Source organism: Sciurus carolinensis, chromosome 11 (assembly GCF_902686445.1).
Source record: "Sciurus carolinensis chromosome 11, mSciCar1.2, whole genome shotgun sequence".
Lineage (NCBI taxonomy): Eukaryota > Metazoa > Chordata > Mammalia > Rodentia > Sciuridae > Sciurus > Sciurus carolinensis.
The window spans coordinates 32,448,244-32,464,552 of NC_062223.1; the positions used below are offsets into that span (position 1 = coordinate 32,448,244).

The following is a 16,309-nucleotide window of genomic DNA, read 5'->3' on the forward strand; positions in this document are numbered from 1 at the left end:
GGTCTTGCCTCCACGTTGATGGCTGCTGCTGGTCATGGAGGGAGTACTGAAGGTGAGGTGGCTGTGGCAATTTCTTAAGACAACAATGAAGCCTGACTACATTAATTGACCTTCTTTTCATGAAAGACTTCTCAGACAGTATGTGATGCTATTTAATAGCATTTACCAACGGTACAACTTCTTTCAAAATTGGAGTCAATCCTCTTAAACCTGCCACTGCTTTATCAACTAAGTTTACATAACATTCTAAATCCTTTGTTGTCATTTCAACAGTGATGATGTTCACAGCATCTTTACCAGAATAGATTCCACGTCGAGAAACTCTTTGCTCATCCATTAAAAGCAACTCCTCATTTATCAAAGTTTTATCATGAGGTGGCATCAATTTAGTCACATCTTCAGGTTCTACTTCTAGTTCTTTTTTTAAAAAATATTTTTAGTTGTAGATGGATACAATACCTTTATTTTATTTATTTATTTTTATGTGATGCTGAGGATCGAACCCAGTGCTTCACACATGCTAGGCAAGTGCTCCACCACTGAGCCCAGCCCCAGCCCCTCTAGTTCTTTTGAATTAGAGATAGTACACATCTGTAGTTACTTCCTCCACTGAAGTCCTGAACCCCTCAAAGTCATCCATGAGGATAAGTTGGAATCTACTTCTTCCAAATTCCTGTCAGTGTTGTTATTTGACCTTCTCCCTTAATCACAAATGTTCTTAATGGCATCTAGAATAGAGAATCCTCTCCAGAAGGTTTTTGATTTATTTTGCCCAGATTCATCAGAGGAGTCACTACTTCTGGCAGAGAAGAGCCTTCAAAATGTATTTCTTAAATAAAAAGACATGAAGTAAAAGTTACTCCTTGATCCATGGCCTGCAGACTGCATGTTGTATTAGTAGGCATGAAAACAATACAACACTAATCTCATTACAGATCTCCATCAGAGCTCTTGGGGGGCCAGGTGCACTGTCAATGAGCAGTGATATTTTGAAAAAATAATTCTTTTTTTTTTTTTTGTAAGCAGGTCTCAACAGTGAGCTTAAAATATTCAGTAGGCCTTGTTATAAACAGGTGTGCTGTCATTCAGGTTTTGTTGCTCCATTTACAGAGCATAGACAGAGTAGAGTTAGCATGAGTAGAGTTAAGGGCCCTAGGATTTTCAGAATGATAAATGGTCACTGGCTTCAACTTAAAGTCACCAGCTGCATTAGCCTCTAACTTGAGAGGCAGCCTGTTCTTTGAAGCTTTGAAGCCAGTCATTGACTTCCTCTAGCTATGAAAGTCCTAGACTGCATCTTTTCCCAATATAAGGTTGTTTCATCTACAACGAAAATGTATTATTTAGGATGGCCACCTTCATCAATTATCTGAGCTAGGCCTTCTGGATAACACGCTATAGCTTCTACACCAGCACTCACTGCTTCACCTTGTACTTGTATGTTATAGAGATGACGTCTTTCCTTAAACCTCATGAACCAACCTCTGCTAGCTTCAAACTTTTCTTCTGTAGCTTCTCTTAGCCTTAGAAGAATTGAAGAGAGTTGGAACTTACTCTAGGTTAGGCTTTGGCTTAAGGGAATATTGTGTCTGATTGATCTTCTATCTAGACCACTAAAACTTTCTCCATATCAGTGGCTGTTTTACTTTCTTATCATTTGTGTGTTCACTGGAGTAGCACTTTTAATTTCCTTCAAGCACTTTTCAACTCTGCATTCACTAATGGCTAACTCTGGAACAAGAGGCCTAACTTTTGGCCTATTTCAGGTTTTGACATGTCTTCCGCACTAAGTTTAATCATTTCTAGTTTTTTATTTCAAGTGAGAGACATGCAAATCATCTTTTCACTTAAACACTCATTGCACGGTTATTAACTAACCTAATTTTGATGTAGTGTCTCAGCGATAGGGAAGCCCGAGGAGAGGGAGAGAGATGGGAAACAGGGCAGTTGGTGGAGCAGTCAGAATGCACACAACATATTCATTAAGTTCACTGTCATATGGCATGGTTTGTGGTGCTACAAAATAATTACAATAGTAACATCAAAGATCATTGACGACAGATCACCATAACAGATATAGTAATAATGAAAAAGTTTAACTATTGTGAGAATTACCAAGACATGACACAGATGCACAAAGTGAACCTAGTCTTTGAAAAAATGATGCCAATATGCTTGCTTGATGTAGGATTACCACAAACTTTGAGTTAGTATGAAAAGCACAAATGTGCACAGTGCAATAAAGCAAAATGCAATAAAATGAGGTATGTCCGTATTCACATTATTCCTTGTATTTCCTGCGTAGTATTTTAATATTTGCCAAGAGCAAGGGCTCTGGAGCCAGATTGCTGGGGTATTAATCTGGGCCCAGCATGTACTAGTAACCTTCCAAGTTAATTAACCCCTCTGAGCCTCAGTTTCACTAGTTATAAAATGAAGATTACAGCATCTATCAGGAAGAGCTGTTGTGAGGATTAAAGCATTCAGAGTCATACTTGGTTCTTAATAAGACATCACTAGTGATGGTAGTGGTGGCAGGGATATTTCTGACACAAGACAGGTATCTATCGCCTCAAAAGTAAGGTATTCCAAAAGCCTTGAACAGTATTTACAGGAACATAAGAAAGACAGAGTCTGGAAGGAAGTTCAGAGGGAAGGAAGGAAGGATGAGAAGAAAGGAAAGAAGGAAAGGAGGGAGATGGACAAAAACAAATAGGATTGGGAAAGACTTACCACCGTTTTTGCCCACAGTACGAAAGCATCTCCAGAAGGCCCGTAAAAATGATGCCCTATTGTGGGGGGTGGCTTGGATGAAGCTGAATTCTCGAAAGAGAATGTGAGTTCCCTGGCATACACTGGTAAAACTGCAAAGACAAAAATTAAATCATTGTCAGATGGAATTCAGAAAGCTGCAATGAGAATAAAAATTTAAGACCAGAGGGAACCACTGCCAAAGGCATGGGGGAATCTATCTTTTCCCCCAACAAAACTCGGAACTATAGATTAGACCAAGTCGTTCTATGGGGAAGTCTCTTCAGATAACCATATCCCTCTGAAAACTCTTGAGTCCAGTTCCTCTGAGACAATCTCCCACTTCCAACATGTACACACCGAGGATGTTTTAATCCGTCACTAGAGCATCTCATAAAGAGGGAACTCTTTCAATCTTTAACTGGATGATACTGGCACTCTTATCTTTTTGGAGAATACTTCTCCCTCTACCCTATTTGGAAATATGCTTCCCTAAAAATATTCTTTCTGTACTGTCCCTGATCTACAGCAGCTACCATAAAGATGACATTACTTATGGGGGCATAGCTAGATTGTCTATCTTAGTTTGGGGGTGCTGTTTTACCTCCCTGACAGTAACCCTAGAGACAAATCATATGTGCCAAAGGACAGCAAAAGTTCCAAACAGTACACTAAAGGTAAATAGAAAGAACAAAGGTAGAAAGTGGCCCCTAACTAGAGAGTGAAGCAAAGCCCCAGGGCCCAAGTGAGTCAGTGTTTAAACTGGGCCAGGGAAGGGAAAAAACATACTCCATTGCCTTTGGATTCCCTGCCAAAGAAATAAAGGCTATAGAGCCTGGCGTAATCTAAAAATGGAAATTCCACAGAAGAAAAGGCAATTATCCAGTAATCATCCCTACCAAGGGCCAACTGCAGGTTCCAGAAAACTCCTAAATTCCCTGACAAGTAAATCACGGGTGGAAAACATGTTAATCATTGTGGAGAAACAGACACTAAACTGAAGATGGCAAGCAATGGAGGGAACAGTGGTAATTCCAAACGCCAGTTTGCATCTGCTGACCACCTAAAGGCAGCAGGGATATGAATCTCCAGACTGAACAGGAAAAAATCTCAGAAGCCATCTATTCCATTGCCCTTTTCCTAGACTAACTTTAGGGGAAAGTGTTTACTATCCTTAATGGAGACTATGCTACCATTTAGGATTAAATCAGCCTCTTCCTATTAGTATTAACAGTGCTATAATAAAAAAGCAAATTACATACTCATCTTTTTTCATAGAACACTAGCATAGAAATCCACTTTTAAGACACTTTTAAGCCAGGTGCGATTATTCACAATAACCAGGCATGAAGGCATAGTCCTATAATCCCAGCGATTTAGGAGGCTGAGGCAGGAGGATTGCAAGTTCAAAGCTGGCCTCAGCAACAGCAAGGTGCTAAGCAACTCAGTGGAGACCCTGTCTCTAAATAAAATACAAAATAGGACTAAGGATGTGTGTGGCTCAGTGGCTGAGTGCCCCTAAGTTCAATCCCCAGTACCTGCCCCCCTCAAAAAAAAGACACTATAAGGAAGTATAAGAACAACATCTGGCAAAGGAGTATGTTAGAAGAGGAGTTTTTAAAAGACTGTGAAAGTGTTAAACTACCCATGCAGTTTATATCCATGCCATTGTGGTCCCACACAAGGAAAATGAAAAATACAGCAAATGAGCTGTTTCAGGTAAATGGGACAAGCTACATTTCCAGCAAAGGAAGTCTAAAATGATAACACTGTGACCTAAATTTATGAAGCAATCCCGCAAAGAATTAGTCCCAAAGTGCGCTTCAAGCCCTAAGGGAAAAAGCTGGTGTTTAGGCCATGGTCTAAGCAGTAAAGGAACTAATAATAGTGAAATTATGTCCTTCAAGTAGCTTTTAAAGACCATCTCGAATGCCACATTTTGCATAAAGTCTTTCCCCAATCCTATCCGCTACCCCCATTCCCCTCATATCTCACTTTTAATTCTCAAAAAATAGTATTTAGTTTTCATTTGGTTTAAAGTTACTGAACTTATTTCGCCTTCTAGACTGAAGTTCATGTACTGAACAATTAGGCTGTACTCGTTTTTGTCTCTACCATGTTACCTAATGCAAAGATACTCCATACACATTTGTGGTAGTTCATTTTGAAAGATTAAGAAAAAATTAGTAATACTAGATAGAATGAATCTTTATGCCATCTACAATAGAATACTGAAAGTTTATATTTTATATATATATATATTTTTAAAGTCTAGGTCTTTGGTCTGGTATTTGTATTGTAATGTAATACCAGCCTTATTTTGATTAGTATTTTTCTGGTGTATCTTTTATTATCATATATATTTTATGCCTTTAATTTTAACTTTTCTAGATCATTTTGTTTTAGGTATGTCTCTCATAAATAGTATATAGCTTCATTTTGTTTCTAATTTACAGTCTATATAGTAAGAGATAACTTTTTATTGTATTTAATTAATATCTGATATTTATTTTGTCCTTTCCGTGAACTATTTTTCTTTGCCTTTTTTCCTCTTTTCCTGCTTTCTATTTTGTTGGTACAGTTTTATGGTTTTTTAAAAAAATTCTTTCTACCCTCTTTGTTAGTATAGTTATAGACAGAATCTGTAAGCTTTTAATATTCTTAAAATTTTAGCATAAATATTTATATATTTTTCTCAAATGTCTAAAGTTACTCATTATCACTCTCTAAAACATGACAAGGTTCAAAGCACACTTGAAGTTGCTGAGGCTGGCTTTGAACTTTCAATCTTCCTGTCTCAGCCTCCCAAGATGTTGGGATTATAGGCATGCACCATGACTTCAAAGCACACTTTAAATAATTTACACACAATTTTTTCATTTTCTATTATTTTTTAGAATTTTATTTCTACTTTTTTTAAATTGGAAAACTTTTTAAGGTGGTGTAATATACATAAGTTTTCATCATATTGGCCATTTGTCAGCAGCAATTTAGTGGCATTAAAAATATTCACAATAACCAGGCATGGAGGCATAGTCCTGTAATCCCAGTGGCTCAGGAGGCTGAGGCAGGAGGATCGTGAGTTCAAAGTCAGCCTCAGCAATTTAAAGAGGCCCTAAGCAACTCAGTGAGACCTTGTCTCTAAATAAAATACAAAAGGGCTGGGGATGTGGCTCAGTGGTTCAGTGCCCCTGAATTCAGTCCCCAGTACCAAAAGAAACAATACAAACAAAAAACCCACAAAGTTGTGCAACCATCACCACTATCTATACCCAAAACTTTTCATCATCTCCAACAAAAACCATATATCCATTATTTGGCAAATAATGTTCTTTTCTGCTCTCCCCCCCATCTCTGGTAACCTCTATTTTACTTTCTGTCTCTGTAATCTACCTATTCTAGATACATCATATAAGTGAATCTTATATTTGTCCTTCTGCCTGGCTTGTTTCATCAAGGATAATGTTTTTGAGGGTCCACACATGTTGTGGCATATATCAAAATCTCTTTTCAAGAATTAATAGTATATTGAGTATAACATTCTATAAAAATCAATTAGGTCAAGATGGTTAAAATTTAAATCCAAATCTCTTAATCCTTACTGATTTTTTGAAGAATTTGTGCTATAAATTTTAGAATTTTATTTCTGAGACAACACTGAAAGATAAGTGTTAAACCTGTAATTAATATTATGGATTTTTTTTGTTGTTGTTTATTTTCCCCTTCCTTTAGTTTTGTTTTTGTTTTCTTTTTGGTCTTGGGGATTGAATCCAGGGGTACATTACCCTGACACAACCCCATTTCTTTTTTGTTTTTTATTTTGAACCAGGTTCTTGCTAAACTGCTGAAGCTGGCCTTCAATATGTGATCCTCCTGCCTCAGCCTTCTGACTGGCAGAAGTAGGGACCTGCCCTGCTACCCCCATTCTTTCCTGCTTCTTGAGTACTTCTTTCCTATTTTATTTTTTAATACTTGCTTATGGTTTGCATTACATACTCAGGAATTGTCACTTTTTTTCTCTGCGGTGCTTGGATTAAGCCCTGAACCTCATGGGTGCTAGGCAAGCATTTTATCATGGAGCGACATCTCTAGGTCTCACATGTCAGTGGTGGAACATGTGCCTAGCATGTGGGAGGCCTTGGGTTCAATCCCAGCACTGCACACACACAATTAATTGAATTACTATGTAATTTATACTAAGTTGTATATAACGTAAGAAACATGACATTGTATTTCCTCTTGTCCTCTTGTCCATATTTTGTAGCATTATTGTCATCTATTTTATAAAGCTACATGTTGAAATCCCCCATATATAATAATATTTGCCTTAAAAAAAGAATTAATAGTATTCCATTGTATGCATATACTACAGTTTGTTTATCCATTCATCTGTTGATGGACAATTGGGTTACTTCCACCTTTGGCTATTATGAATAAAGTGTTTATCATTGGTGTACAAGCATCTGTCCTTCTTTTGCTTTCAATTCTTTTGGATATATACCTAGGGTGCAACTGCTGGGTCATATGGTAGTTCTATGTTTAACCTTTTGAGAAACCACAAACTGTTTTCCAGAGTGGCTGTATCATTTTACTCTCACGAGCCATGCATGAGGACTCCCATTTCTCTAAGTCCTCACCAACATGTGTTCTTTTCCTTTTTCTTTTTTCTTTTCTGATAGCCAATCTAGCAGGTATGACAGTATCTCATTGTTTTGATTTGTATTTCCCCAACAACTAATGATGCTGATAGAGCATTTTTTTGTGTGTATTTATTGGCCATTTATAAATCTTTGGAGAAATGTCTATTCAAGTCCTTTGGCTCCCCCATCCCTAGCAACTCAGGCTCCTTGGTGCCTGTGCATGCCAGGCAACACTAGCACTGAGCTAGACCCCTATATCTCTGGTCACTTTTCAATTAGGTTTTTTATTTTGTTGATACTGAGTTGTAGGGGTTCTTTATATGTTTTGTACATCAATTCCTTATCAGATACAAGATTTTCAATTATTTTTTCCTATTCTGTAGGTTGTCTTCTCACTTTTTTATTGGTAGTATAGGGATTGGACTCAGGGATTGGCACATACTAAGCAAGCACTCTATTACAGAACTACATCCCCAGTTCTTTTTATTTTTACTTTGAGACAGGATCTCAGATGCCAAGGCTTGCCCTAAACCTCTGATCCTTCTATCTTGGCCTCCTTGGGATTACAGGTATGTGCCATCACGACTGGCTTGGATTGTGATTTCTCAATACTTACAAACCTACAGCTATATCAGCAGAAGCCTACGAATGGTGAATGCCCTGTTTTCATCTGCCTGAAAATATCTGTTTTTCCTTCCAGAGAGAGATGGTTTATTCAGTGGAAAATTCTGGGTTACCACTTATCTTTCTTTAGCACTTTCAAGAAACTACTCCATTATGGGGGGGGGTTACCTATCATTGTTATCAAGTCCACAATCTGTCAAACTCCTGCCATTCCTTTGAGTTAATCATTCTTAATTCATATTAGCTATTTTCTTTGTTATTAATATTTTGCAGATTCTACCATACAGATTTATTTTGACCTTGCTCAGCACTTTACCCTGATTTTTGAGGGGGTTAATTCTGGAAAATTCTCAGTCATTATCTTTTTAAATGTTGCTTCTTTGTCATTCTATTATTTTCTTTTGTCTCCTATTAGAAATATACTATAACTTCTCAATGTCTCTTGCCTATCTTCTTTTAGTTTTTATCTTTGTGTTACAGTTAGTATCTTCCAAATTAATTCTCTATTCTATTCTGTTTTATCAAGATTTTATTCTATTGAATTTGGTTTTTCTTAATTTTAGAAATATTTTTATCTTTCCAGGACTTGTCCTTTAAAGAATACACATGGTTCTTACTTCATCTTGCAAGTTTTTGTCTCCCAATTTTCTCTTCCTTTAAAATAGCTATCATTCCTTTCTTTATCTCACTAAGGATCCTATACATGTTTATTGGGTTTACCGCCTGGGTTTCTTAGTATTAGTTTCCCTTATATAGTTTAGAATTAGTGTACAGGTTCATTTGAAATGGGAGACTTTTACTCTCTTCTGGGGACAAACCCTAGTCTAGAACCAGTTCTTCTACTGGATGACTTCAGACTCCATTCCTGATGTTGTTGGCAATATCAAAGAGACTATCACTGAACCCCTAAGTAACTTGGACCACTAGGTCCTGTCTGAAAGGCTCTGCATTCTCATCTGTTCCAGGTTTTATGTAAGCTATTTCCCAGGTAGTCATGGTAACTTTTTTTTTGAGTCTCTTCAAAAGGCAGAGAGGAGGGTGGCTCCAGGTGTCCTGCATCTGCAATTTCACAAGAATTGAGTTCTCAGTTACCTCAGACTCCTAAACCCAGAGTGCAGGAGGCCTATGATTTCAGATCAAATTCTGTACTGTAGTATTGTTTAGACCACAGACAAACTTATATTGGTTTTACATATTAATTTTTCTCTTTAGAAAATACTATGTGTCTGAAATGAATAGGAGGCCAAAGTCATTAACCCTACAAGCCATCGTGATCAGAAATCCAAAACAAGCTTTCTCCCTTCCAAGTCCTAAAAATGCTTATTCATGCTAATTTTTCTTTGTATTTAGGTAAACTAAAAAGTTCTTTAGTAGATATCAATCTTTCCCCTAAAAAAAGAAAAAAGTTCCTAAAAATACCTTAAAGGCCATAGAGTGTTATACCATATGCCTGTCTTAAACTGCTTTCTCTAAAACCAAGCCAGGTGTGGTGGTGCACAGCTATAATCTCAGCTACCCAGGAAGCTGAGGCAGGATGATTGCAAGTTTGAAGCCAGCCTCGGCAACTTAAAGAGTTTCATAATAAAATAAAATAAAAAGTGCTACGGGTAAAACTCAGTGGTAGAGATTTGCCTTCTACACATGAGGCCCTGGGTTCCATCCCCAGTAGTATGAAACAAATCAGTATTCAAACCTCATTGAACAAATTCTTTCCTTCTTTAAATTGTTGGAAGTTCTCCTTGAAGACTTTAATTTTTTAAAATTTTGACATGATTTCAAATTTACCAAAAAGTTACAATAACAAAGAATTACCAAATACCCTTAGCCTAGATTACTCAAAACTGACTATTTTGCTATTTATTCTAACATGTTTTCTTTCCCCTTCCCTTCCCTTGCCTCCCTCTCCCTCCCCACCCCCATACATATACGTATGTATATAGATACTGTTGTTTTATGGAACTGCTTAAGAGTTTACTGTTGACATGATACTCATTTACCTCTACAGTGTATATTTCCTTAAGAATAAGGAATTTGGTTATATAACAGCAGTTCAATGAACAAAATCCAGAAATTAAACTTGATATAATATTATTATATAATCTACAGATAATATAAGATTTCATCAATTGTCCCAATAATGCCCCTGTACAACAAAGAGAGAATCCAAGATCATACCCTGCATTCAGTTGTCATGGATCTTTAGTTTGAAACAGTTCCTGAGTTTGTCTTTGTACTTCATAACACTGACCTTTTTTTTTTTTTTAAAGTACAAGTTACTTTGTAGAATGTATTTCGGACTAGGTTTGTCTGATTTTTACTTATGACTAGATTCAGGTGAGTGTTTTGGGGCAGTATTATCACAAAAGTGATGATGGGTTTTGCTCTGCACATCATATCAGGAGGTGCTTGCTATTAAGTAGTCTAGTTACTGGTGCTGTTAACTTTTATCATTTGGCTAAAGCGCATCTGCCTAGTTTTTCCATTGTAAAGTTACTCTTTGTAGTAAATAAGTATCTGTGGAAAGATATTTTGAGGCTGTGGGAATATACTGTCATTCGTTTTCTTCCTTGTTGCCTTCCTTCCTTCCTTCCTTTCCTTTTTGGTACTAGGGATTGAACCTGGGGTGCTTTACCACTGAGCTATGTCTCCAGCTCTTTTTCATTTTTTATTTTTGAGACAGGTCTTGCTAAGTTGCCCAAATTGGCGATTCTGCCTCAGCCTCTCAAGTCCCTGGGATTATATGTGTGTGCAACTGCGCTCAGAAAATATCATGATTCAAAGTAAAATTTTGCTGTTTTTCTGAACAGAAGAAAAATGAGATTCCACATTGATATGGGGGGTACCTTTGTGGAATATGTTCCACTAACAGGTTATCAAGCTGAAATTTTATTGTGCAAATAGCAAACCTAAAGATATATTTCCATAGTGAAGTTGGTTCCCTGAACTAACAAATCCCTGGATTTATTCTTTCCTTCCTTGTGAAATCTGGATGAAGGCTGAAGTTCTTAAATGTTTTCTTTTCAATGATTATCTGCTATAGAATTTGGCAATGCTAACTTGATGAGAGAAATCGGTGGAACAGACAGAACCCTGAAGTGGTTTAAACAACATACTTGAACAGAAGTTACCTTGCACCAGCTTCTTATCTAGTGCTACAATGAAGTTTCTACACAAAAGGTTAATGCAGCACCTTTAAGAACTTCTGCTTCACTATTGTGCTGTTATTATTCTCCATTCTATTGTTCAAACACACAATACACCCACTACAGGAAAAAGTGAACAATATGATCCTGTGTTGAAGGAGAAATCTGACAAATTTGTTTTGTGTTTGTGTGTATGCGTATATGATACTAGGAATCAAACCCAGGAGCGCTCTGTACCACTGAGTTACATCTCCAGTCCCTTTTATTTATTGAGATGGGGTCTCACAAAGTTGACAAGGCTAGACTTGAATCTGCAATCCTCCCATCTCAGCCTCCCACAAAGTGTGGTTTTAGTGTATGGTATAGGAAGGTAGCTATGCTTGCCACTATTCCACCAGTGCTGTTTAATACTTGGTATATTTGGAATGAACTTCTGCCCATGGATTATATCAGATGAATTGTTGGGTTCAGTGATTATAGGTTCTCTGTTGGTCATGATAAAATAAGTGGTATTAGAAAATAGAGACCTGCTATACTATTGGTGAGTGCTCCGACTTCATCTCCTCACTGCCAACACTGACTCAATTACAAATAGGTTATCCAAGATCTTCAGCTTCTAAATTTTAGGAAAAAATACAATAAGGACTAATCAATCTTCAGTAACTATCTATAAATAGATGAACCAATTTGTGAGATCTGAGTTGCCATTGTAGTAAATGGGATTTACAATTTATGCAACAGCAAAAAAAAAACCCCAAACCAAACCAAACCAAAAAAAAAAAAAAAAAAAAAAAAAAAAAAAACCCAGAACCAGTTTTATCAATTTACTCTAGTTCTACACTTTCATTTCATGCCAAGATTTTTTTTCCTGCCTAAGTAATCCTCAGTAGCAGAGCTAGTTTTCAGACCATGACATCAGTGAGATCATATTTTACTGCATTAAGAAGAGAAAAACTCACAAGACAGTTCACGGGCACTGAGAGCTATGAAAAGCTTCTGCAATGAGAAGCACACATAATACTGCAGTTTCTTTCCTTGGTCACTTCACAAGTACTTTTATGTCACTAGATCTCATAAAGAGTCTTCCTAAAATAGAAGTGGAACAGAGTACTTGTACCAAGCAGGGCTGTTGCTAAGGGGAGAGGATAATATTTTCAGACAGGTTGATCACCAAGCAAATTGTCCCTAAGAAGGGTAAGCAAAGGATCTAGTTCTCACATACTGCTTCTCTGAAAGTAAACTGTTCCCCCATTGAATTTTGTTTATAATTCAGTCAAAATCCTGCCAGAGTGTAAAGGAATGCTTCAAACTCCTTTTTGAAGCCCTCTAACTTCAAAACTCATTGCTGAAGGCCTGGAATGCAGTGGTAAATTCCCAACTGACTAGCCAGCACATCAGTTCCTTACTCACTGAGTATCAGTGGAGGAGCGAGATGAAACATTATCATCTGTTTCCCTAATAGCTTTAAATGAGAAAGAACATCTCTGATAAGATTGGTTACTCCAGGCCAGTAGGAGTAGGGAAATACATGCACCTAAGGTTGGGAAAGCAATGCACAGAGCACAAGGAAAGCTGGACATGGTGGTGTGTTCCTGGAGGTGGATTGCAAGCTTGGGAGGTTGAGGCAGGAGGATTGCAGGTTTGAGGCCAACCTGGGCAACAGTGAGAATCCATCAAAAGGGTGGGGGTAAAGCAAGCACTGGGAAAAGGTTACCTGTTTCATACTCTGCAGAGCACATTAGAAATTTAAATTTCATAAAAAGTGTAATAATTAAGAAACATTTTTCATATGCTATATTTTTAAAAAAAGTTGCCACGAATCTCTCGTTTGTTGCATTCCTACAAGGTCCCTGAGCCCTTTCCCCCAGACCTCTAAGCAGTGTTGTCGTCCAAGGCAATTGTCAATTGTTAACACCTGTAGCAACAATTGCGCGGGTATTTATCGGAGGTGGACTGGAAACTAACTACTTCTACTATCTTTCTCTTTAGTGCGCTGCTTTCTTGCTTGTTTGCTTATTCCCTAGTTTATAGAGGAAGAAAGGCTTTGAGAGGAGAGAGAGAGAGGCTTTGCATAAGAGAGAAAGAGACTTTGCTTAAGAGAGAGAGACTACACTTTCAGAGATCTATATCTTCTTAAAGTCCTACATCCTGCAAACTAAAGGTGCGTGCTATCAGAGGAGCTTCTTCTGTGATCTGCCATCTGCCTTCTGCGATCTATCAGAAGTGCTGCTTATCCTCCGCCCAGCCATCTAGAGGTGTGGCTTATCCTTTCTGCTAGCTGCTTATCCAGTTATCCTTGGTGCTTCCTATAGGTGTGTCTCATAGACCTAAGACAGTCAATCAGCTTAGGATTAACACAATTGAGGCACGCCCCTCGGTACCAATCAAGAAAGAATGAGGAATATCTGTTGACCGCTAGCACAAAGGAGACATTAACTAATCAGGCAAAAGTAGATCGCGCCGTATTAACACTATGCAGCCACCTCTTAGCTCAACACCAGCCACCATCTTAGGGTTACCCAAACATGTCTTCTGCAAAGCAGAGCTCTGGAAAACTGAGCTTCCAGAAGCCTGCCTATTTTCACTTGAAATCCAGAGTAACTGTGTTTTTATGGTGTCTGGGGACTCATCCCCTAGCTCCATAGGAAAAGCTTCTGAACAGACTGTCTCTTAATCTCACTCCTTTCTCATGTGGTTTCTAAATCTCTGCTCTTTCCTTCTCCTACCTCTTTTGACCTTTATCTCTTGTTTGTCACCTGGATCACCCTGTCACCCTGTCTGGATTGTTTCTTCTGCTACCCAGCGTATCAGATTTTAGTGTCATGAGTGAGGATCCCTTCAAGTCACCTGCAAATCCTGTTGTTCTCTCCCCATAAGGTGACTCCTCTCTACTGCCAGACCTCACAATAGCTTTCTTCTGTTTCCCGCCAGCTTACATGTCATATTTTCATCTAATTACTTGTCTGTTTTCTTCTTCAGCTCTTTCAACTCAATACTAATTTCTTTCTTTGTTTTGTCCATCTGATGCAAATCTGTGTTTTGTACTGCACTGAACAACAATTTTTTTTTTCATTGCTGGGGATTGAACTCAGGGCCTCTAGCATGCTATGCAAGTGCTCTACCACTGAGCTATATATACCTTCTTTCCCTAAACAACATTTTAAAGTAAATTTTATTGTATTTTTTTGTCTGTAGTTATAGCTTATAGGTTTTTTTTTATGCCTTTCTTTTGTTCTTACTAGGGTCCCCAAAAAGATTCCCATTTAGTATCATCTGCAGCTTTCACTGAAAACCCAACACTTTTATGGGTCCCCTAAATGTTACAAAGCCCTTCCTCAGGTACACCTCATTTAAGAGCTGGAAGTAGGGCTGGGGAGATAGCAATTTGCAAGCACAAGGCCCTGAGTTCAATCCCCGGCACCACAAAAAAAAAAAAAAAAAAAGAGCTGGAAGTATTAAATTTAACAGTTTCCTTAAAGTCCAGCAAGAAATTCTCAAGCTATCATCCTTTGTTCTTATTCAAGATTGTATGAGTTAGGTTAAAAGAAGACGTTTCATGCAAATATGTTGGTAATAGGCCAAATCTTCTTGGCCTTGATCATAAGTCAAAATGATGATAACACTGAAAGGGATTTGGGTCGTAGGGTCTGTTCCTTTAGAGCCACCATGTCAGACCGGCTACTGCAGATTCCATTCTCCTCTTTCTGGTTGTTATTTCATCATGCCCTTGTTGCCATTATTTCCGAAGTGTCTTCTTTTTATTTTATTACTATTATGTCCAAGTTGGTCTCACTTTTTAGAAAATAAATTGTTTCCTTCAGTGGCCACATATACTTATCTTCCAAAGCTACTGGTAAATTCAAGTATATTTTTAAAGTATTTATTCCCTGAGTTTCCAAGTACATTTATTTGAAGCTCCTAAAATAATAGTGCTATAAACATGATTAAAGTTTGTTTTTTGTTTCTGGGTTTTTTTTTTTTTTTTTTTTTTTTTTTTTGCCATTGGGGATTGAACCCAGAGGCACTTAATCACAGAGTCATATCCTAGCCCTTTTTATTTTTTATTTTGAGATAGTCTCCCTAAATTGCAGAGGCTGACCTCAAATTTGCAATCCTTTTGCATCAGCCTCCCAACTTGCTGGGATTACAAGCATGTGACACCACAACCAGCTAGTTATTATTTTTAGGCCCCAAAGCAACTCTTTAAAAATACAAACACAACAAAACAAAACAAAAAAAACCTGATATAATTCCTTACATCTTATATAATAATGGAATGAAATTAGAAATCAACACTAAAAAACCCTAAGAAACCATATAAACACCTGGAGATCGAACAATACACTTTTTTTAAAGGTTTATTTGTTTGTTTGTTTGTTTGTTTATATGTGGTGCTGAGGATTGAACCCAGGGCCTCACACATGCCAAGCAAGCACGCTACCACTGAGCCACCCCATCCCCAAACAATACACTTTTGAATGATGAATAGGTAATAGAAGAAATGAGAGAAATTTTAAAATTCTTAGAATCATTGAGAATAGTGATACAACATACCAGAACCTCTGGGACACTATGAAGGCAGTTCTAAGAGAAAAGTTTATAGCTCTGGGTGTCTACATAAGAAAATCAGAAAGGGGTTGGGGTTGTAGCTCAGTGGTGGAGCACCTACCTAGCACATGTGAGGCACTGAGTTCAATCCTCAGCACCACATAAAAATATATAAATAAAATAAAGGTATTGTGTCTATTTACAACAAAAAAAAATTTAAAAAAAAGAAAATCAGAAAGATTCCAAATAAACAACCTAATGATGCATCTCAAGACCTTTTAAAAAGAATAAACAATTCCAAAACTAGTAGAAGGAAGGAAATAATTAAAATCCGGGCCAAAAATCAATGAAATTGAGAATTAAGAACTATACAAAGGATCAATAAAACAAAGAATTGATTCTTTGAAAAGATAAACAAGACGGATGAGCCCTTAGCCAAACTAACCAAAAGAGAAATGATCCAGATTAATAAAATTAGAAATGAAAAAGGAGAACTCGCCAAAGATATTGCAGAAATCTAGAGAATCATTATGGACAATTTTGAAAACTTATTCTCCAATAAATTTGGAAAACCTAGAAGAAATGGATACATTTCTAGACACA

The 16,309-nt window shown here is 37.4% G+C and overlaps 1 protein-coding gene across 2 annotated transcripts in view; it reads right to left on the bottom strand.

The window, feature by feature from the left end:
• Cstpp1 (centriolar satellite-associated tubulin polyglutamylase complex regulator 1) overlaps positions 1-16,309 on the bottom strand; it is a 166,641-nt gene that overhangs the window by 86,936 nt on the left and 63,396 nt on the right. For both annotated transcript variants that reach the window (XM_047518966.1, XM_047518967.1), the window contains exon 3: positions 2,734-2,864. In XM_047518966.1, coding sequence (XP_047374922.1) covers positions 2,734-2,864 — 131 coding nt within the window. The remainder of the gene's footprint in view (positions 1-2,733; positions 2,865-16,309) is intronic.